This window comes from Salmo salar, chromosome ssa10 (genome assembly GCF_905237065.1).
Source record: "Salmo salar chromosome ssa10, Ssal_v3.1, whole genome shotgun sequence".
Lineage (NCBI taxonomy): Eukaryota > Metazoa > Chordata > Actinopteri > Salmoniformes > Salmonidae > Salmo > Salmo salar.
Window position 1 is genome coordinate 10810739 of NC_059451.1, and position 21456 is coordinate 10832194.

The 21456-nt window shown below is 42.2% G+C and overlaps 1 protein-coding gene across 2 annotated transcripts; it reads right to left on the reverse strand.

Annotated features, from left to right (window-relative positions):
* Positions 1-58: 58 nt before the first annotated feature.
* LOC106613504 (thromboxane A2 receptor) lies at positions 59-18643 on the reverse strand. 2 transcript variants are annotated; one of them, XM_014215803.2, is made up of 3 exons: positions 18012-18642; positions 9986-10869; positions 59-648 (listed from the first exon to the last, which is right to left on the reverse strand). In XM_014215803.2, the coding sequence occupies exons 2-3, from the start codon at positions 10772-10774 to the stop codon at positions 340-342; spliced, it is 1098 nt and encodes a 365-aa protein (XP_014071278.1). In that variant the 5' UTR covers positions 10775-10869; positions 18012-18642; the 3' UTR covers positions 59-339. The 2 variants fall into 2 exon arrangements, with proteins under 2 accessions (XP_014071278.1, XP_014071279.2); XM_014215804.2 differs by lacking the exon at positions 59-648 and adding an exon at positions 3554-4406 and having other exon boundaries at positions 18012-18643.
* Between the last annotated feature and the right edge of the window lie 2813 nt (positions 18644-21456).

Genomic DNA, 21456 nt, shown 5'->3' on the forward strand with positions numbered 1-21456 from the left:
CTTTGAAGAATCTCAAATATAACATATATTTTGGTTTGTTTAACACTTTTTTGGTTACTACATGATTCCATGTGTTATTTCATAGTTTTGATGTCTTCACTATTATTCTACAATGTGGAACATTTTACAAATAAAGAACAACCCTTGAATGAGTAGCTGTTCAAAAACTTATGACCAGTAGTGTATGTAAACTATTTTTAAACTCCGTTGTCTGTATTCTGTTTCTAAATGTTGTCTATCACTAACAGCACCATATCACCAGGTAAAATAAAGGTGATTCTGATTCTGAAATAATAACTTCACCGACGAGGTTGAACACCAATGCACAACAGGAACCAGTCAAGGCGGTGAAGGTGGAGCCTTCTCGTTAAACGACTGGTGTTTGCCTTCCTCTTTGACCGACACACCCCCATCGCCGCCCCTTAGCGGGTCGCTGCCCACGGAGGCACGGGTGAGCCGGCAGACGGTGCTCCTGATGGAGCCCCGGGACCAGTCCCAGCGGGGGTAGAGGCGCTTGAGGACAGCGCGGCGAAACAGGATGTACACCCAGGGGTCCAGGATTTGGTTCCAGGTGGCGAAGCGAATGAAGAGCAGCAGGTAGTGGATCCGGAGTGGGCTCCCCGAAAACACAGTCTTTGTAATAAACACCTGTGGAGTGTAAGGGGAAGGAGGGAGGAGAGAGGTAGATAGAGAGACAAAGAAAAATAAAGTAATAGGGAAAGAAATAGAAGGACAGAGAAAGACAAAAGGATGAGAGATGGATATGGAGATACATAGAGAGAAAAGGACAGAATAAGGAGAGAGAAGGAAAGACAAACAATTTAGACAGACAATGAGAAAGAGGGGAAAAATTAAAACAACAGATAGAGGGACAGAGGAAGTGAGAGGAAGAGCGAGAGTTGTCATCAGTAGTTTGAACACACAAGTGCAGCAGCTTGGGCCTTCACACAAACACACATACATACACAAACAGATGTCTGAGACCAGGACTTGGTCCACCCAGGGAGTACATTGCTGGGCTAATTTGGGCCGGGCCTCTGAGGTACTGGCCCAAGCGTCCACAGAGCAATCATTCTCCCATATAGGCATGCCTCTAGCCTTATTGCTAGTCCCATTAGCACCAGGGCAACAACAATCTCTTTTGGGAGCAGCTAGATATGCTAACAAGCTCTACTCCTCAGGAATGACATATGCACTTGTGTTCAGCAAATAATTTGCATTTTCCAGATGCATCTAACACAGATGTAGGATCTTAATTTGAGCCAGTTTGCTACAGCAGGAAAATAATCCTGCAGCAACAGAAAATGGGAATTATATGTATTACAAATAATGTTTTTTTTTTTTGGTATGGGTTGATACATTTTTCGCAAATCAAGTCTGAATTTTAAAATGGAAATCAAACTTTAGAAGCCTTTCTAAACCTTGAATACACTACAAGTTTGCATATTTTTAGCAACAAAGGAGTGATACAATTAAAAATCCTACATCTGTATGTCAAAAATACTAACAGACCCACAGTGACTTGGTGTCTCAGAAGTGCAGCTAGCAGCCAGTGAGTCAATGCGGTCGGAGGAGTCATGCCCACATGCCCTTGTGCCCCCTCCGATTTTTTGAAATGTAATTTTAAATAAAATATATACACTACATTTCAAAAGTTTGGGGTCACTTAGAAATGTCCTTGTTTTTGAAAGAAAAGCACATTTTTTGCTCATTAAAATATCAAATTGATCAAAAATACAGTGTAGACATTGTTAATGTTGTAAATGACTATTGTAGCTGGAAACGGCTTATTTTTTATGGAATATCTACATAGGCATACAGAGGCCCATTATCAGCAACCATCACTCCTGTGTTCCAATGGCATGTTGTGTTAGCTTTTCCAAGTTTATCATTTTAAAAGGCTAATTGATCATTAGAAAACCCTTTTGCAATTATGTTAGCACAGCTAAAAACTGTTGTCCTGATTGAAGAAGCAATACAACTGGCCTTCTTTAGACTAGTTGAGTATCTGGAGCATCAGCATTTGTGGGTTCGATTACAGGCTCAAAATGGCTAGAAACAAAGACTTCTTCTGAAACTCGTCAGTCTATTCCTGTTCTGAGAAATGAAGGGTATTCCATGCGAGAAATTGCCAAGAAACTGAGGATCTGGTACAACGCTGTGTCTGGCCTAGGTCACAGTCGTTCATCCACAGTGGCTCGCTCACCTTCGAAGGAATCCGGAAGTCCCCGAAGGCTGTTTTTTCGAGAGGATCCGAAGCCACCCGAGCTCCATCGAGAATCATTGGCGATGGGTGAGCCAGATACTCCCTTTCTGGGATATGTCATCGTTGAGGGTAATGTCCAGATGGATCCTGGAAAGGTGAAAGCAGTGGTGGATTGGCTTCAACCTACATCCAGGGTGCAGTTGCAATGTTTCCTGGATTTTGTTAACTTCTACCGCCGTTTCATTCAGGGTTACAGCAACCTGGCAGCCCCCCTCTCTGCACTCACCTCTCCCAAAGTACTGTTCACATGGTCTCCAGCTGTCGACAGAGCCTTTATGGACCTGAAGCATTGCTTCACCATAGCACCCATCCTCATCCATCCGGATCCGTTCCGTCAATTTATGGTAGAGGTTGATGCTTCTGATGTTGGAGTGGGGGCCATCCTGTCCTAGTGATCTGCCCAGGACCAAAAGCTTCATTGCCAGTCCACGACCATTCTCTTGCCTACCCCGTTTGGATTGTTGAATAAATATCAAGACTCAAACCATCTGCCTCCCGTGTCTGCATCTGGGTGTGCCCTTATACCTCTCAGATGCCGATCAAATTGTTAGCACTCCGCAGGTCCAGCTCGGTAAAAACAATTGGGCCCCGTGCAGCTGTTTAATGGCGGACGGCACCAAACGGGAGGGGGAAGAGACTTCTGTAGTCAGTACACAGAAGAAGACCCCCATCCTTGGCCATGAAGATGCAGTGGTGGAAAAAGTACCCAATTGTCATATGAGTAAAAGTAAAGATACCTTAATAGAAAATAACTCAAGTAAAAGTGAAGTTCACCCAGTAAAATACTATTTGAGTAAAAGTCTAAAAGTATTTGGATACTAGTAAAAGTAAATCGCTAAAATATACTTAAAGATAAAAAGTAAAAGTACAAATCATTTCATATTAAGCAAAGCAGACAACCGCATTTTCTAGTTTTTTTATTTACAGATAGGGCACACTTCAACACTCAGATATAATTTACAAACGAAGCATGTGTTTAGTGAGTCCGCCAGATCAGAGACAGTAGGGATGACCAGGGATGTTCTCTTAATAAGTATATGAATTAGACCACATTTTCCTAACCTGCTAAGCATTCCAAATGTAACGAGTACTTTTGGGTGTCAGGGAAAATGTATGGAGTAATAAGTACATTATTTTCTTTAGGAATGTAGTGATGTAAAAGTAGTCAAATACCCCAAAAAACTGACTTAAGTAGTACTTTAAAGTACTTTTACTTAAGGACTTTACACCACTGCGAAAAAGAAGCCAGCCGATGCAGGGGAGGTGGATGAAACCTTGGAGAGCCTCCTGGATGTGCTCCTTCATAGGCTTGGTTTCAGCCACCGACAGGGGGTAGATGCGGCTGCGCGGGGGCGCAGAGTCTGTAAGCAGGTCGATAGCTCAGTCCCAGGGCAAAGAGGAGGGAGACAGGTGGCGTGAGTCTTGGAGAAAACCTCCCAGACATCCTGGTAAACCTCAGGGATGTCGGCCTGGAGGGAAACCACAGGATTCTCAACCTACGTGAACCACAAGGTAAGGAAAAGCAGGTCTTCAGGCATCTGGGTACCCAGGCCGTAATCTCGGGGGCCTGGATAATGAGGAAGGTGATGCTTTCTTGGTGCTGGGCTCCCACGGTGATGGTGAGTAGTGCTGTGATGTGTGTGACTGTGCCAGATCCCAGTAGTTGGTTATCCAGTGCTTGAACTGGAAACGGAGAGGAGAGCCTGCTCATTCCATCAGCTGGATGCTGCCACAGTATGAAAGGGGAGGGCGTACTCCGCAGCAGTCTGGTCCTCCTGCCGTGGTTGGAGTCGGCGCTCAGTGTTGGGGGCTCCCGTTTGATGAGCAAAATTGAGGGAGCACTGGAGGAAGAAGGCACAGCATTTGGATGGAGTCCTGTCATAATTGTCTGGAAGGGACAAACAGGCATCGCTGACCTGGGCAGACTGCTGAATGGGCTGGGGTGCTGGCTCGCTGGGTCAACTCATTGTAGAGGATCCTTCGCTCGTTGGGGGTGACTCCCTTGGGGAAGATCTAGACGAAGAACTCCGTTCCCAGATGCGCCAGCTGACCGTGATGTTGGCGAAGTAGGTATCCCTGTTTGCCGACCATCTGGGAGATGTCTCGGTTGGCTGCTGTTTCCATTCTGTGAGGCAATATTCTGTAACGTAGATGCAGATGAGTCAGGAAGCAAGTGCAGTTAATGAGTTTAATGATGAAGAACATTGAACAATACAAAACACGAAAATAAAGAAAAGTCCATCTATGATTGTGGATGAATGATTCAGGCATTTGGATGATCAGGTTCGAGATGAGGTCCGGACAGTCCCAACCAATGTGGGGCGAGTGAAGACAGGGGTGCTATAAATATTCTTTTTTTCTTTGCCTCAGTCTTGACTCCTGGAACAGGATGTAAAGCCAGGGGTCACATATCTGACTGAAGGTGGCTGGAGTGGCGATTTCCTATGAAAAGCCACTTGCGCAGGAGAGAGCTGTCCATAACACAACAAAAATCTGATTTCCAAACGTTACTCTTCTTGGGTGAAGTTCCCATTTATTGCCCATATAAAATATAAATAGTTCCAAAACACATTCCTGTAGAAAATGTGCAGAGAGATTTATTCTATAAACTGTATCTGTGATACGGTAAGAACTGTATGTGCTCTCCTCTCACCTGTGCTAAACCTTCCTGGTCACCTGTGCTAAACCTTCCTGGTCACCTGTGCTACCTACACACACACACACGTCACTAGTGATGCATGACCAACATATAGTACCCTCTAGTGTACAAAAGTTAAAATAACCCTTGACAGACATGTGACTCGTTTCAGGAAACTAGGAGTATGTTGCGGGTCACTACTTCACAGAAGAGCCGTTTGAACGTAAACTTTTTTTTAATCCAAATGTTTTTTTGGGGGGGCAGAAATGCCTTCTCGAACATGTGAACTTTCACGTGCCTTAATAACAAACTTGTATGGCATCTGTAAATACAAATAAAATTGTTAAATTACGAGCCTAGTTGGTTAAGCCACAGAAAAAGATGGCAACCTTCCTGCTAGCCATGATTGGCTGATATAATGAGTGGGCTGGACATGCTGAGAGATGCGTTTGGATTGGTCTGCCATACAGCACGCTTCTGTCTATTTGAACTGGTCAGTATGTCTAGGTAATCCTGTCTAACGCAGCTTTAAAAAAAAAAAAGTATCCCGTAGTAAAGACTCCACTATGCAAGTATCCATTTAAATAGAATGTCACTGCACAACTGTTTCAGAGCACTCTCGTCTGAGTGTGCCAGAGCGCAGAATAACTGATGAATTTATAAACGCTCAACACCGGTTGAATATGGCCGGTGTCAGTAAATGTCAGCAAAAAAGTGTAATTAAATTGTTGTCAGGAGCACAGTTATAGTCACCAACACTCTGGATAACATGAAAACAGCCAAACCAGCTCTGCTAGGGCTGAGTAAAATGGTCAGAGTTCGGGTGGGGGCTAAAGCTTAAGATGATTCTTATGGCATTGCACACAGTCAGTGTGAACCAGAGTGACTTGACACAACAACGGCGGGCAAAGCAAGCTGTACCAACAAAACGGAAACGACACAGAACGTCTTATATAATGAAAGGGGTTGCAGTCTGCTGTGAAGCATTCATCCATGTACCGGGTAAGAGTCTAGCTACAGTTTCATATATTATACGTTTCTAATTTCGTCAAAGTTGTTTTCATTGCAAGTTAAAGCTTACTGTTAGCTAGCTAGCTGACGTTACATGGCTGGCTCGCTAGCTAACATTATGTTTATGATCTGTGAGTACAGTCGTGGCCAAACGTTTTGAGAATGACACAAATATAAATTTTCAGTCTGCTGCCTCAGTTTGTATGATGGCAATTTGCATATACTCCAGAATGTTATGAAGAGTGATCAGATGAATTGCAATTAATTGCAAAGTCCCTCTGCCTTGCAAAAGAACTGAATCCCCAAAAAACATTTCCACTGTATTTCAGCTCTGCCACAAAAGGACCAGCTGACATCATGTCAGTGATTCTCTCGTTAACACAGGTGTGAGTGTTAACGAGGACAAGGCTGGAGATCACGCTGTCATGCTGATTGAGTACGAGTAACAGACTGGAAGCTTCAATAGGAGGGTGGTGCTTGGAATCATTGTTCTTCCTCTGTCAAACATGGTTACCTGCAAGGAAACACGTGCCGCCATCATTGCTTTGCACAAAAAGGGCTTCACAGGCAAGGATATTGCTGCCAGTAAGATTGCACCTAAATCAACCATTTATCGGATCATCAAGAACTTCAAGGAGAGCAGTTCAATTGTTGTGAAGAAGGCTTCAGGGCGCCCAAGAAAGTCCAGCAAGCGCCAGGACCGTCTCCTAAAGTTGATTCAGCTGCGGGATCGGGGCACCACCAGTACAGAGCTTGCTCAGGAATGGCAGCAGGCAGGTGTGAGTGCATCTGCACGCACAGTGAGGTGAAGACTTTTGGAGGGTGGCCTGGTGTCAAGAATGGCAGTAAAGAAGCCACTTCTCTCCAGGAAAAACATCAGGGAGAGACTGATATTCTGCAAAAGGTACAGGGATTGGACTGCTGAGGACTGGGGTAAAGTCATTTTCTCTGATGAATCCCCTTTCTGATTGTTTGGGGCATCTGGAAAAAGCTTGTCCGGAGAAGACAAGGTGAGCGCTACCATCAGTCCTGTGTCATGCCAACAGTTAAGCATCCTGAGACCATTCATGTGTGGGGTTGCTTCTCAGCCAAGGGAGTGGGCTCGCTCACTCACAATTGTGCCTAAGAACACAGACATGTATAAAGAATAGTACCAACACATCCTCCGAGAGCAACTTCTCCCAACTATCCAGGAACAGTTTGGTGACGAACAATGCCTTTTCCAGCATGATGGAGCACCTTGCCATAAGGCAAAAGTGATAACTAAGTGGCTCGGGGAACAAAACATCGATATTTTAGGTCCATGGCCAGGAAACTCCCCAGATCTTAATCCCACTGAGAACTTGTGGTCAATCCTGAAGAGGCGGGTGGACAAACAAAAACCCACAAATTCTGACAAACTCCAAGCATTGATTATGCAAGAATGGGCTGCCGTCAGTCAGGATGTGGCCCAGAAGTTAATTGACAGCATGCCAGGGCGAATTGCAGAGGTCTTGAAAAAGAAGGGTCAACACTGCAAATATTGTCTCTTTGCATCAACTTTATGTAATTGTCAATAAAAGCCTTTGAGACTTATGAAATGCTTGTAATTATAGTTCAGTACTCCATAGTAACATCTGACAAACATTTCTAAAGACACTGAAGCAGCAAACTTTGGAAATTAATATTTGTGTCATAGTCAGTAGACAATGATGGTACATTGCATTCAATTTGAAATCCACAGCAGGTGAAACAGCGGCACTATTCGCCCCAGGCGCATTTGTAACTGTTTTGTTTTTGAAATGGGGCGGAGGAGCATCCTGCATCGTGGTAGAAAAAGATCATAGCGCCGCAGGGTATGCACTATCGCATGTGCAATCATGTCAGGGGGAAAAAAACAGTGTTCGTTGTTTAAGGTAACGTCTTTGTTGTAGTAATATCGAAAACGGACGTGGCAGTTTCACAGCTAAGGATTCCAGCTTAGAAATTACAAAAACTTTCTCACATATAAATACTGAGTGATGATTAAAATGTGTTTGAGAGGATATCATGTTCTCCTGACCTACGTGCATATATACTGTGCAGTGCCTTCAGAAAGTATTCACACGCCTTGACTTTTTCCACATTTTGTTGTGTTACAGCTTGAATTTAAAATGTATTAATTTGAGATGTATTGTCACTGGCCTACACACAATACCCCATAAAGTCAAAGTGGAATTATGATTTCAGAAATAATTACAAATAAAAAAAGTGGAAATGTCTTGAGTCAATTAGTATTCAACATCTTTGTTATGGCAAGCCTAAATAAGTTCAGGAGTACAAATTTGCTTAACAAGTCACATAAGTTGCATGGACTCACTCTGTGTGCAATAATAGTGTTTAACATGGTTTTGAAATGACTACCACATCTCTCTACACATACAATTATCTGTAGGGTCCCTCAGTCGAGCAGTGAATTTCAAACACAGATTCAACCAAAGACCAGGGAGGTTTTCCAATGCCTCACAAAGATGGGCACATATTAGTAGATGGGTAGAAATAATAAAAGCAGACATTGAATATCCTTTTGAGCATGGTGAAGTTATTAATGCCACTTTGGATGGTGTATCAATACACCCAGTCACTACAAAGATACAGGCGTCCTTCCTCACTATCACGTTTCAGGGAAGACCCAGATGTAGACAATGTCAAAGTAATAAAAGTTTATTACTAGAACAGGGGGCAGGCAAAACGACAAGTCAATGGCATGCAGAGGTCAGTAATCCATATCAGAGTCCAAAAGGTAGAGAACGGCAGGCAGTCTCGGGGTCAGGGCAGGCAGAGGTCAATAATCCAGTGTGGTGTGACAAGGTACAGAAACAGCAGGCAGGCTCAGGGCAGGCAGAATGGTGAAAACTGGGAAAACTAGAAAACTGGAACTAGAAACAGACAGGAGCAGGGGAAAACCGCTGGTAGGCTTGACAAATAAAAACAAACTGGCAACAGACAGAGAACACCTGTATAAATACAATGGGGAAGATGGGCAACACCTGGAGGGGGGTGGAGACAAGCAAAGACAGGTGAAACAGATCAGGGTGTGACACTAACTCAGTTGCCAGAGAGGAAAGATTCCGCTCAGGGATTTTACCATGAGCCAATGGTGACTTTAAAACAGTTACAGAGTTTAATGGCTGTGATATGAGAAAATGTAGGATGGATCAACAACATTTTAGTTACTCCACAATATTAACCTACGTGAAAGAATGAAGCATGTACAGAATACAAATATTTCAAAACATTCATCTGTTTGCAATAAGTCACTAAAGTAAAACTGCAAAAAATGTGGCAAAGAAATTAACTTTATGTCCTGAATACAAAGCATTATGTTTGGGGCAAATCCAACACGACACATCACTCTTCATATTTTAAAGCATGGTGGTGGCTGCATCATGTTATGGGTATGCTTGTAGGTTAAAGGATAAGGACTAGGATACAAATAAATGAAATAATATAGAGCTAAGTAGAGGCAAAATCCTAAAGGAAAACCTGATTCAGCCCGTTTTCCAACAGACACTGGGAGACAAATTCACCTTTCAGCAGGCCAAATATACACTGGGGTTGGTTAGCAAGACAACATTGAATGTTCCTGAGTGGCCTAGTTACAGTTTTGACTTAAGTCGGCTTGAAAATCTATAACAAGACTTGAAAATGGCTGTCTAGCAATGATCAACAACCAACTTAACAGAGCTTAAAGAATTTTTTTAATAATAAATATTTAACAATCCAGGTGTGCAATGCTCTTAGAGACTTACCCAGAAGTACTCACAGCAGTAATCGCTGCCAAAGGGGTGTGAATACTTATGTAAATGAGATATCTGTATTTCATTTTCAATACATTTTCAAACATTTCTAAAAACATGTCTTCACTTTGTCATTAAGGGGTATTGTGTGTAGATGGGTGAGAAAAATTTACATTTTTATTCATTTTGAATTCAGGCTGTAACAAAACAAAATGTGGAATAAATCAAGATGTATTAATACTTTCTGAAGGCAATGTATTTACTTTTTCTGTGTGTGCATGTGTTGACAGAGTACCATAGGCCGCCACTTACCAGCAGGGGGCACCAGCAGATGGAAGCAATCATCATGATCCAGATGAGCTGCACCATCATCTCCACCTCGTAGTCGCGGCGCCGCTGCCTAGCATCCTGGCTGCAGCACACCTTGACCAGGGTCACCACGCTTATTGTATTGAGCAGGAAGGACACGGCGATGGACAGCAGCCCCACCAGCGAGAAAAGCAGGCAAAAGGCCATGTCGCTTGCCTCTGAGCTAATTTTAAAGAAGCACCAGGAGCCCGGTATCTGCATGTGGTAGCTCCCCATGCCAACCAGGGGCAGCAGTGAGATGCACCCCGCCCCTGCCCATACCATCAGCACTATGGACACGGCCCGCGACTTGGTCATCATGCTGGTCGAGCGGGCGAATGGCCGATTGATGCCCACGAAACGCTCCATGGCCATGGTGGCCCCCAGCAGCAGCGGGCACAGACCGTAGAAGACCATAGACATGCCCATGAAGTTGCAGAAGTGGCAGTGCGGGTCCAGGCGGCGCCAGTTGAACTGGGTGAAGTGGAAGGAGACCACGATGGAGCCGGTGACCAGGAGGCCCATGAAGTCGGTAAACACCAGGCCGCAGAGGAAGATGAGGAAGGAGGAGTGTGACCGGCTTTGCGTGCGTGGGAAGGACTTCAGGAGGACCACGAAGGCGATGAGGTTGAAGGTGAGGCCCAGTGCACTAAACACTGATGAGAAGTAGGCGGAAGCAATGGTGTGGGTGTAGTTGAAGGGGGGACTGTTGATGGAAAAGCACAGTGGGGTCGACTCGTTAGAGTGGTTCATTGTGGCTGGAGGCGGTTTGGCTATTCCCAACGCACTTCAGAAGAGAAGGAGGAACTAGTCCATTTTGAAGATTTCCATCGTCTTTTTTCTTCACCCTGACAAATGAGAAGACAGAATTTTGGCTTAGTCAGAAATGTGTAGACAAAGTTTATGAAATTTTGGTTTACTTCAGAGGACAGAATCATAAACGTTGTACACTTCCATTCAGCAGAGACTATATAATATGTTGTGGCTGAACTGTTGTGGCTGAGTGTAATTACTCCAAAACTGGAATAATGACACTCGACTGACCTAAAAAACTACTTACAGCTTTCAAACATCTAGTTTCTGATGAAAAACATGGAAACTGGCTGGGAACTGCCAGAGACCTCACGATACAATATTAACACGATACTTAGGTGCCGAGACGATATGTATTGTGATTATCAAGATTCTACATGTATTGTGATACAATACTGCAATTGTATTGCAATTTGATGTTCCAAACTTATTGCTTAGTATATGTCTAATGCAGAGAGACAAGAGAGAACATTTGTTTTGGCTTGGGGGGCAAGGGTGGGTAAGGATGGGACAAGCTTGGCTTGGGGGTGGGGCAAGGGGAAGTGGGAATAAGCTTGGCTTGGGTGGGGTAAAGGGGGGAGAACAGGGAGGAGGTGGTGGAGAGGGATGGATTTGGTTCGGGAGAGAGAGAAGAAAGGACTTAAATGTATAAATATATACTTTTTATGTCTTGTAAACCCATTGTAAAATGAATATGAGTTTTGGACAGATTAGGAAAGGATGGTGAATCATTAGTATTCCTTGTTTGTTATTAGAACTAAGATATAATGGTGGTTATTGGTGAGAAAGGAGAGGGGCTTTGTCTGGGGGTTTGGGATAGGGTGACTGGGAGGGCATCAAACACTTCTCTGAGGTGTGCGTGGGGCCTACACACATCCCATTTCACTCTCTCAGAGGACCAACTCACCCCAAGTAGACCCCCACCATCCACTATACTTTACAAAACAACCACAGCACTTAAGTGGCAGTCCTTCTTCAAACGTACAGTGCCGGTCAAAAGTTTGGACACACCTACTCATTCAAGGGTTTTTCTTTATTTTTCTTATTTTCTACATTGCAGAATAATAGTGAAGACATCAAAAAAATTGAAATAACATATATGGAATCATGTAGTAACCAATATATATACAGTGAGGGATTAAAGTATTTGATCCCCTGCTGATTTTGTATGTTTGCCCACTGACAAAGAAATTCTCAGTCTATAATTTTAATGGTAGGTTATTTGAACAGTGAGAGACAGAATAACAACAAAAAAATCCAGAAAAACGCATGTCAAAATTTTATAAAATGATTTGCATTTTAATGAGGGAAATAAGTATTTGACCCCTCTGCAAAACATGACTTAGTACTTGGTGGCAAAACCCTTGTTGGCAATCAGAGTTCAGACGTTTCTTGTAGTTGGCCACCAGGTTTACACACATCTCAGGAGGGATTTTTTCCCACCCCTCTTTGCAGATCTTCTCCATGTCATTAAGGTTTCGATACTGATGTTTGGCAACTCGAACCTTCAGCTCCCTCCACAGATTTTCTATGGGATTAAGGTATGGAGACTGGCTAGGCCACTCCAGGACCTTAATGTTCTTCTTCTTGAGCCACTCCTTTGTTGCCTTGGCTGTGTGTTTTGGGTCATTGTCATGCTGGAATACCCATCCACGACCCATTTTCAATGCCCTGGCTGAGGGAAGGAGATTCTCACCCAAGATTTGACGGTACATGGCCCCGTCCATCGTCCCTTTGATGCGGTGAAGTTGTTCTGTCCCCTTAGCAGGAAAACACCCCCAAAGCATAATGTTTCCACCTCCATGTTTGACGGTGGGGATGGTGTTCTTGGGGTCATAGGCAGCATTCCTCCTCCTCAGAGGACAACTGGTGAAAGTGTTGTGGTCAGATGAGACCAAAATGGAGCTCTTTGGCATCAACTCAACTCGCCGTGTTTGGAGGAGGAGGAATGCTGCCTATGACCCCAAGAACACCATCTCCACTGTCAAACATGGAGGTGGAAACATTATGCTTTGGGGGTGTTTTTCTGCTAAGGGGACAGGACAACTTCACCGCATCAAAGGGACGATGGACGGGGCCATGTACCGTCAAATCTTGGGTGAGAACCTCCTTCCCTCAGCCAGGGCATTGAAAATGGGTCGTGGATGGGTATTCCAGTATGACAATGACCCAAAACACACGGCCAAGGCAACAAAGGAGTGGCTCAAGAAGAAGCACATTAAGGTCCTGGAGTGGCCTAGCCAGTCTCCAGACCTTAATCCCATAGAAAATCTGTGGAGGGAGCTGAAGGTTCGAGTTGCCAAACGTCAGCCTCGAAACCTTAATGACTTGGAGAAGATCTGCAAAGAGGAGTGGGACAAAATCCCTCCTGAGATGTGTGCAAACCTGGTGGCCAACTACAAGAAACGTCTGAACTCTGATTGCCAACAAGGGTTTTGCCACCAAGTACTAAGTCATGTTTTGCAGAGGGGTCAAATACTTATTTCCCTCATTAAAATGCAAATCATTTTATAAAATTTTTGACATGCGTTTTTCTGGATTTTATGCTGTCTCTCACTGTTCAAATAAACCTACCATTAAAATTATAGACTGATAATTTCTTTGTAAGTGGGCAAACATACAAAATCAGCAGGGGATCAAATACTTTTTTCCCCCCACTGTATATATATTTTAATTGCAATATGTAACTGTATCCCCCCCCACTACTGAAAAAGTGGTCTGTCTTAGTCTTTCCATAGCCTGGTGGAACCAGTCTGATTGCTACATTTACACTTTTATTAAACAGAGCGATCAGGCTGTTGCCACCTGGCTTATCTTATCATGCTGACACTGTTTAAACAGCAGACCCCTTACAAAAAAGATTGCCGTTTTGAAACTGCAGTAAAAGAGAGCCCTAACTGCAGTTGACTCTGATACTTTGGATGCTGTAGTTGCAGAATAACTGGAGTGTACTGCAGTTGAACTTCGTTATACTGCACTCTATCTGCAGTTACACTGCAAAATTACTGCAAAAAATAAATAAATAATTATTATTATTTTGGAGGCAGTATTTGCAGCTTAATGCAGTTATACTGCACTTTAACTGTCATGGTTCCTCCTGGCACCAGGGGGAGGCAGAGACCACCCTAGAGACTTTTATTGGACTCAGGTGTGTCTTATTATTTCATGATTGTTGCCCTGTTAAAAGAGGTGCGTTTTTCTGGTTTCCTATGTAGCAGAAGCTTGAATTGTTTACCGTGTGGGGTTGTTTCCTGGGTGAATTTTCGAGACGTAGTGTTTGTTGTTTTTTTCCCAAGTGTACTGTGATCCTGCAGCTACAGTTTCTCAGTAAAGTATTATGTTTATCTTTAACCACTGATTCCTCGTCTGGTCTCTTCTCTGCACCTTGGTCCAACCTTACCATGTCACACTAACTGCAGTTATATTGGATTCTGACTGCAATCTTTTTTCATATTGGAATAATCTACCCCAAACCACTAATTCATATGATTAACAGTGTTAGTGTTAAATAACACTATGTAAAAACAATATTTTTCGTGAACAAATGTTTAATGTTGCAGTTATAACAAGGTTGGTAGCAACATGTGAAAATCATTGTCATGATTTTTATTTTTAGGGGTGGATTATCCCTTTAATCAAGCCTTTCAAGACAACTATAATTTATGGTTGATAGAGACTTTAACCCCATGGATTCCATAGTGCGGGAGACAGTGAACATACAAACATAACTGTCATAGCCTGTAGTATCTCTTGGCAGGAAATGCAGTTAACGTTACATCAAAATGTACTTAATGTCCTTAAGCAAAACTTACTTTTCAGAGGTCCGTTTACTAGTCATTCACTATTGCAATCAAATGAAATGGAAATTTTAAAGCCTCCCTTATCATGGGGACATGATAAGGGAGGCGCAAATAGTGAATGCTAACAGAATTTGAGGATGGTTGTTAAACAACCCCAGGAAACACATATGCACTATCAAATTCTACCCTTTAAACATATTTTGGCTTGGACCTGAAATATCTCAAAATGTAAAAAACAGGAAACAGATTCTCCAAATGACATCCTAGAATGCTATCACTGAGGAACTTGTTCTAAATGCAATGAAGGTATGAACCCAAATCACTGCGGCCAGAACGTCCATATGCTCCAGTAGATCATATAAATAAGAAAACGTATCAGAGAAGTTCACCAATCAAATATTGAACACAGAGAGAGAGAGAAGGGTTCAGCTCAATATTAGTTGCTTAGTAGATAGTTGGGGTTGCTGAGATGGAGTTACTGATTTTATTTACTATATGAGACCCTTCCAGCTATGGCTAGACCTCCAGTCTTTCTGGGAGCAGGCTGCAAACTGGTATCAGGTCAAATTTCGCCTGTATTCCTTGGAGGAATTGGATGCATTATGAGGGAGATGTTGCAACCAGGCTTCCCTGTCTACCTCCATGATTATACTACACAGTCACAAGAGTAATTACACCGAAGCACTCAGCCACTATCATCATCCTCATTTCTATACTCATTCAATTTTGTTTTCCAACTAATGAGAGTCGATTACCACTGGATAAATGCACCAAAGAGAGAGGACGAGATAAATTAAAGACGATAATTACTATCACAACAATTATTCATTGCAACAGGTATAATGGTGTATGTATGGATTGCACCATTTTTAATGCATGCCACCTCTAAAAGGCCTAAATTACTATGTTATGTTTTTCCTTTTATGATCAGGAGGTCAGGAAAAACGTAATCATGGCGCTATCATCTAATGTAGCCGGTCTCCAATTTCTAGTAGTTAGGAAAGCAGCATCTTTCCATAATAACTAAAATTGGGTTTGTTAATCACATTTTGAATTTGAAATCTGATATTGTTGTCTGCCAGATGCCTTCTCATCTGTGTTAACAATCGGTCTCTACATCTACTAGAAAATACCATAAAATGCTCAACAGTTTTAGAGAATGGGCAGCAGGATAAGTAGGCCATCATTGTAAATAAGAATGGTGTTCTTAACTGACTTGCCTAGTTAAATAATGGTTAAATAAAATCATTTTAAAGAAAACAAATAAATTGGAAACAGGTGCGCTGTGTTCAGTCAACAGTTTTATGACATGTGAATTTAGATGTTAGTTTTATGGAAGTGATTTAGAGCTTTCAAATTGTTTAAATGAGAACCGTTTACTGTAATGTATAGTTTTATAAGTCTGTCTGTGGTCAATTTACAGTAGCCTAACCAGTTTAAAATAGCCTATAGGGCCTACTGCATCGTTTTCACATGACCTGGGGGTCTGCCCGATATTCACTCAGCCCTAAGCTCTATGTTCCCTCAGCCCCATTTTCCCTCACCCCCATTTTCCCTCAGTACCCACGGAACCAATTTCAATCAAATTGGCACAAATGTTTGTATTAAGGTAGAAAATCAGGATTATTTCAGCATCCATGAATATGTAAGGGTATGGGACCTACTGAATATGTTCAATCATGATGACCATGACCTTTTGTCAATATTACAGCGGAATTGCATTTTATGAGATTACTCAAGTAAAAATGGTTTTTAATGCTTTCTCTGAGCAGTTTTATTCAAAGTACAAAAATGTGTTACAATAAACATACATCTGTTATTGATGGTCCTTATTTATTGATTCAGGCAACAGTGAATCAAGTTACCAAAAGATCTGTGTACTTCAAGGATGTGAAAAATATTTTTGTTCACATACCATCACGTTTCTGTCTATAATGTGCCTCTTTTCTGTCGCCCCCCCCACCCCTTAAACAGGGTTACAATCTGTTTTTCCTCTCATTTGGCTTGCTAACGCCTGGTTTAGAAGATAGAACATATGGCTGGGTAAACATGGGGCTGAGGGAACATAGTGTGAGGGAAATAGTGTGAGGGAAATACTGAGGAAACGTAGAGCTGAGGGAACATGGGGCTAAGGGAACATAGACATGCCAGCTAGCATAACGTTCTGAGATCCATATGTTTCTTAGAGCGTGGTTGTCCTATGGTTATTTTGCATACTACCTTCCCACAATGTTCTGGGAATTGCATGCCATGGAACATTCTCAACACATTTAAGGAACTTGACAAAATACAATTTTATTTTCTTCGTATTTGTCACGGCTGTTTGAAGGATCGGACCAAAATGCAGCGTGTTCGTAGTTCCACACTTTGTGAAACTAAATGTCATACACAAAAAAATACTTGAATACACAAAAACAACAAACCGTGACGCAGAGAGGAAAACATTACTCAAAAGATAACCCACAAAACAGGAAGAGAAAAACCCCTACTTAAATATGATCTCTAAATCAGAGGCAACGAGGATCAGCTGCCTCCAATTAGAGATCAACCCAAACAATCCCAACATAGGAAAACTAGAACTTAAACATAGAAATAGAAAACATAGAACAACCCAAAACACACCCTGCCCTACTCTACTATAGAAAATGACATCTTACTAGGGTCAGGACGTGAGAGTACCCCCCCCCCACCACCCACCCCCTGTCACGTCCTGCCCTACTCTACTATAGAAAATGATAACCTATAATTTCCATTCTCAGTTAATTAAATCTCCCAGGAAAACTTTCAGAGAACCCATAGTAAAACGTTTTCAGGACCTCCCTGCAACCTAAAAATGTATGCTCCCAGAATATGTCAATATTCACTTCCATTCTCAGAATGTTTAAAAAAAACGTTCAGTTTTTACCGGTCAGGAAACGTATGGCATAGTTCCCAGAACAAATGGGAAACCAAAAACGTACATTCCCACAATTTACAAGGAACCAAATGTGTTAGCTGGGATGGTCCCATGGCCAGGTCTACCCTTATTGTTTTAGGCAAAGCTTGGGATTGCTTGACAGCTTGACACAATTAATTTGAAAAACAATTCCATCACGAAGCTGTAAGAACAGCAATACGCAAACAAAACACATCTATAGTAGTCTCAAATAAAAAAGACATGATCATTTCTTAAGAAATTGTTTACAATACCATTTAATGTAGACTAGGCACAGGCATAACACTTAAAGTATTGTCCACTGAAAGAAGATACATCCATAGGCTCCGTAAATATGTTAAAAAGGCATAACAACTTTGTAAAGAGTGAATATTTGAATATTCTATAACAGCCTACAATGACCTGTTTTTTTCAGTTTCAAAAAACGTAACATGTTGCCTACCTTTCTACAGCAGAGCGTCGCTGTCAAACACAAGTCATCAGACGAAGTTGACTGCACCTCATCTAATAGGCCTTATGCACATTCCATGGGGAGTCGACTCCAAAATAATCGATTCCTCCGAGTCCTTGCCCGCCGACTCGCATTTCTTGGTGTCAAGCTTCGGAATTGACTCCTCGACTCCTAAGGTTCAGTATTTTTGCAACGGAGGAAACTATTTCCCTTGTATATTTCAAAAACACAAACTCTCGCATCTAGCACAGCAAAAGATAGAGCGAGCTAGCGAGGGAGAGATAGAGAGCCACAGCCAGGCATAGGTAGGCATGTCGGCCACTAGGCAGACAGTCAGAACCGTGCATCGGTGATCATAAAATGTAGGCTATCGCAATTTCTTGTCTTGCCATGTAGGGACAATCAATGAGTGGGCTGAGCTATTCTACACACAACAGACCGAAGACCAAACACTAGCGAAGAGGAGCAGGCGACGGAGAGAGAGAGAGAGGATCAGGGCAGACATAGACAGTACCGTGCGCATAGGCTATATATGGTCATCTGTATCTAACAATGCCTCGTAAATTCACCAAAAGTATAGATTAGGCTATCACTATGGAGCATGGTTAAGGTATTATTCATTGTGCCAGTGAATTTAAGTTGAACATCGCCAAATGCATCAGTTTAATTAGGCCTAAATGTGCAATAAAATGTTTTTCTATAGTTTAGGCTATTTCATTCAACCCTGGCTTGCTGTTTATGGCATAGGCGAGGGCTCTCCAACTCTGTTCCTGGAGAGCTACCTTCCTGTAGGTTTTCGTTCCAACCCCACTTTTAACTAACCTGATTCAGTTTATCAACCAGCTAATTAATTAAATCAGATGCGCTAGATAAGGGTTGGAGTGAAAACCGAAAGAATGGTAGCTCTACCATGGATGGATTACTAAAATAATGATTATGACCACACTTCAATTTAAATGCACTGAACAAAAAAATAGTTTGGAAAAACGAACTAATCTTGTGTGAATCGTCCTCTGGAATAACGCATATCCTTGGATAATTACAAATCCAACGTCTCTAGTAATACAAATCCGAATAGGGCTATAACCAGTGGTGTAAAGTACTTAAGTAAAAATACTGTCAAGCGCTACTTAAGTCGTTTTTTGGGGTATCTGTACTTTACGTGACTACATATATTTTTGACAACTTTTACTTTACTACATTTGTTAAGAAAAGTATGTACAGATACCCCCCAAAATTACTTAAAGGTAGTTTACACTGCTGCGCGTGCCTTAATCGTTAGGTAAAAGGACCTCACGAGAGACACCGGTATATGAAAACATACATAATTGATAGAACCATGCAAAAAGCCTCTAAAGTTCCCGGAAGAAAAGGGGATTGGCTCTGGCAAACATCCAAATATTCTCAGAGCAAAGTTTTAAAGTAGGCAGCAGTGAGAGATGCAAAATCGATGACTGAATCATTGAAAGGTCTTGTAGATAAAGTGTGAATAGAATTATGTGTTTACAGCTGTGAAATGTGACTCACGGATAAAAGTGATTTTCAGAAAAAAGTCCTAAGTGCTTTTTGCTTTACACTCCATTAGACCGTAGCTCCATAGAGGCCCAAGTCAAAACAACTCTCCACACATTGGTCACTGATGACCATGGGTATCACATTAAGTGTGAAACATTTAGGTTATAAACAGACACACACTCAAACAGTTACGAAACCAATACCCAGGTAACAAAATTACGTTCCAGGACGTGACCAGAAAGTTATTTTAGTTCCTACGTAAGTCATGATAACGTTATTGTGAAACGTTCCTTCTACATAGCTGTGGTGTCCGCTGACAAAACTTACGTCCCAAGTCTTTTCAGGACGTAGAAATGTGGATTTTAAACAGCTAAATAATGTTATTCAGTAACGTTATAAGAGATGTCCTTGAATCTTCCCGAACGTGTACTCTGTAACGTGCCCTATTGGTACTGTTGGTACCCACCGACGAAAGTTACGTTCCCAGTGGTTACCAGAAACTGCATTTTATGGTGCTCTCAACAGACTTTCTGACGGTTAGCGACGTTATGGCGTGCATCCGCCCGGCCTGCCACAGGAGTCGCTACAAAATTACGTTCCAGGATGTGACCACAGAGTTATTTTAGTCCCTACATAAGTCATGATAACGTTATTGTGAAACGTGCCTTCTACGTAGCTGTGGCATCCGCTGACAAAACTTACGTCCCAAGTCTTTTCAGGACGTAGAAATGTGGTGGATTTTAAACAGTTAAATATGTATTTTTAGGTCAATCTCATAACGTTGCTAAACGTCAGAAAGTACATTGAGAGCCCCATAAAATGCAGTTTCTGGTAACCACTGGGAACGTAACTTTCGTCAGTGGGTACCTACAGTACCAATAAGGCACGTAACAGTGTGATGGGACAAGGACATCCCGGCCGGCCAAACCCTGCCCTAACCCGGACGACGCTGGGCCAATTGTGCATCACCTCATGGGTCTCCCGGTCACGGCTGGCTGCGACAGACGGGTATCGAACCAGCATCTGTAGCAACGCAGCTTGCACTGCGATGCAGTATCTTAGACCACTGCACCACTCGGGAGGCCCCTTAAGACATGTCATTTAATCTACCCTGAACATATACACAGTATCCTGTCTGTAGGTGTCCACTGACGAAATATGCAAAATTCCAGAAGTAAAAAAAAATAAATGTTTTAACTTAAAACTGTATCACAATAGATTCGTAAACAAAATCACAGCAATAAGCTCACAAAATAACAAGTCAGTAAAAACATGAACACTGCACTCCAATCAAGAAGTGTACAACTGCTTAAAGCTAAAAGTGAATAACTATGTTATGTTTATTCAGGTCTGCTGCTCCATCCTCATCTACTGTCGCTTCGTCAACCCACTACTGGAAGTCACAATAACACAAATTGGTAATTATTTTCAGTAAACAAATTATCAAAATGCCGGTTTAACGTCGACTCCCTACTACATTCCTTTTGTACTAGCACAATCATTTCCCTATACTGACCGACTGGTTGCAATCTTCTCTCAAATCTGGTCCCATTCAAATGGCTCTTGATAAACAGCTAACTTATTTTTGTCAATTGCTGTTAAAATACTTGATGTAGATTTCCCATTTTTTTACAAACAGATACATTTTAAAAGGCCATCCTTACCATTTTCTTTCGATAGTGTGAGTCTTTAAGTGTTTCACAGATATCCTTCAGTTCCTCATTTGTTTCTGCAGGGTTTTGCAGCATTTCAAGTTGCCCCAAGGACTCTGACTCCTTTGGCTGCTGGGCCTCTATGGCCTCCATAACTTGGTTCAGAGCAGTCTTGAACTCTGTACGGATCATCTCCAGTTTCATTATTATCCTCATCTCCACTGCTTGAAGATCTGCAAAATAATAAGACTCAGCAGTTTAGCTGCAAG

What these genes read in the sequence shown, in the direction of transcription:
- LOC106613504 (XM_014215803.2), bottom strand. Translation starts at nt 10,774, where the DNA reads ATGAACCACTCTAACGAGTCGACCCCACTGTGCTTTTCCATCAACAGT. An exon ending in TCTGCTGGTGCCCCCTGCTG is followed by an intron (nt 649 to 9,985) that starts GTAAGTGGCGGC and finishes TACACTCCACAG; the next exon opens with GTGTTTATTACAAAGACTGT.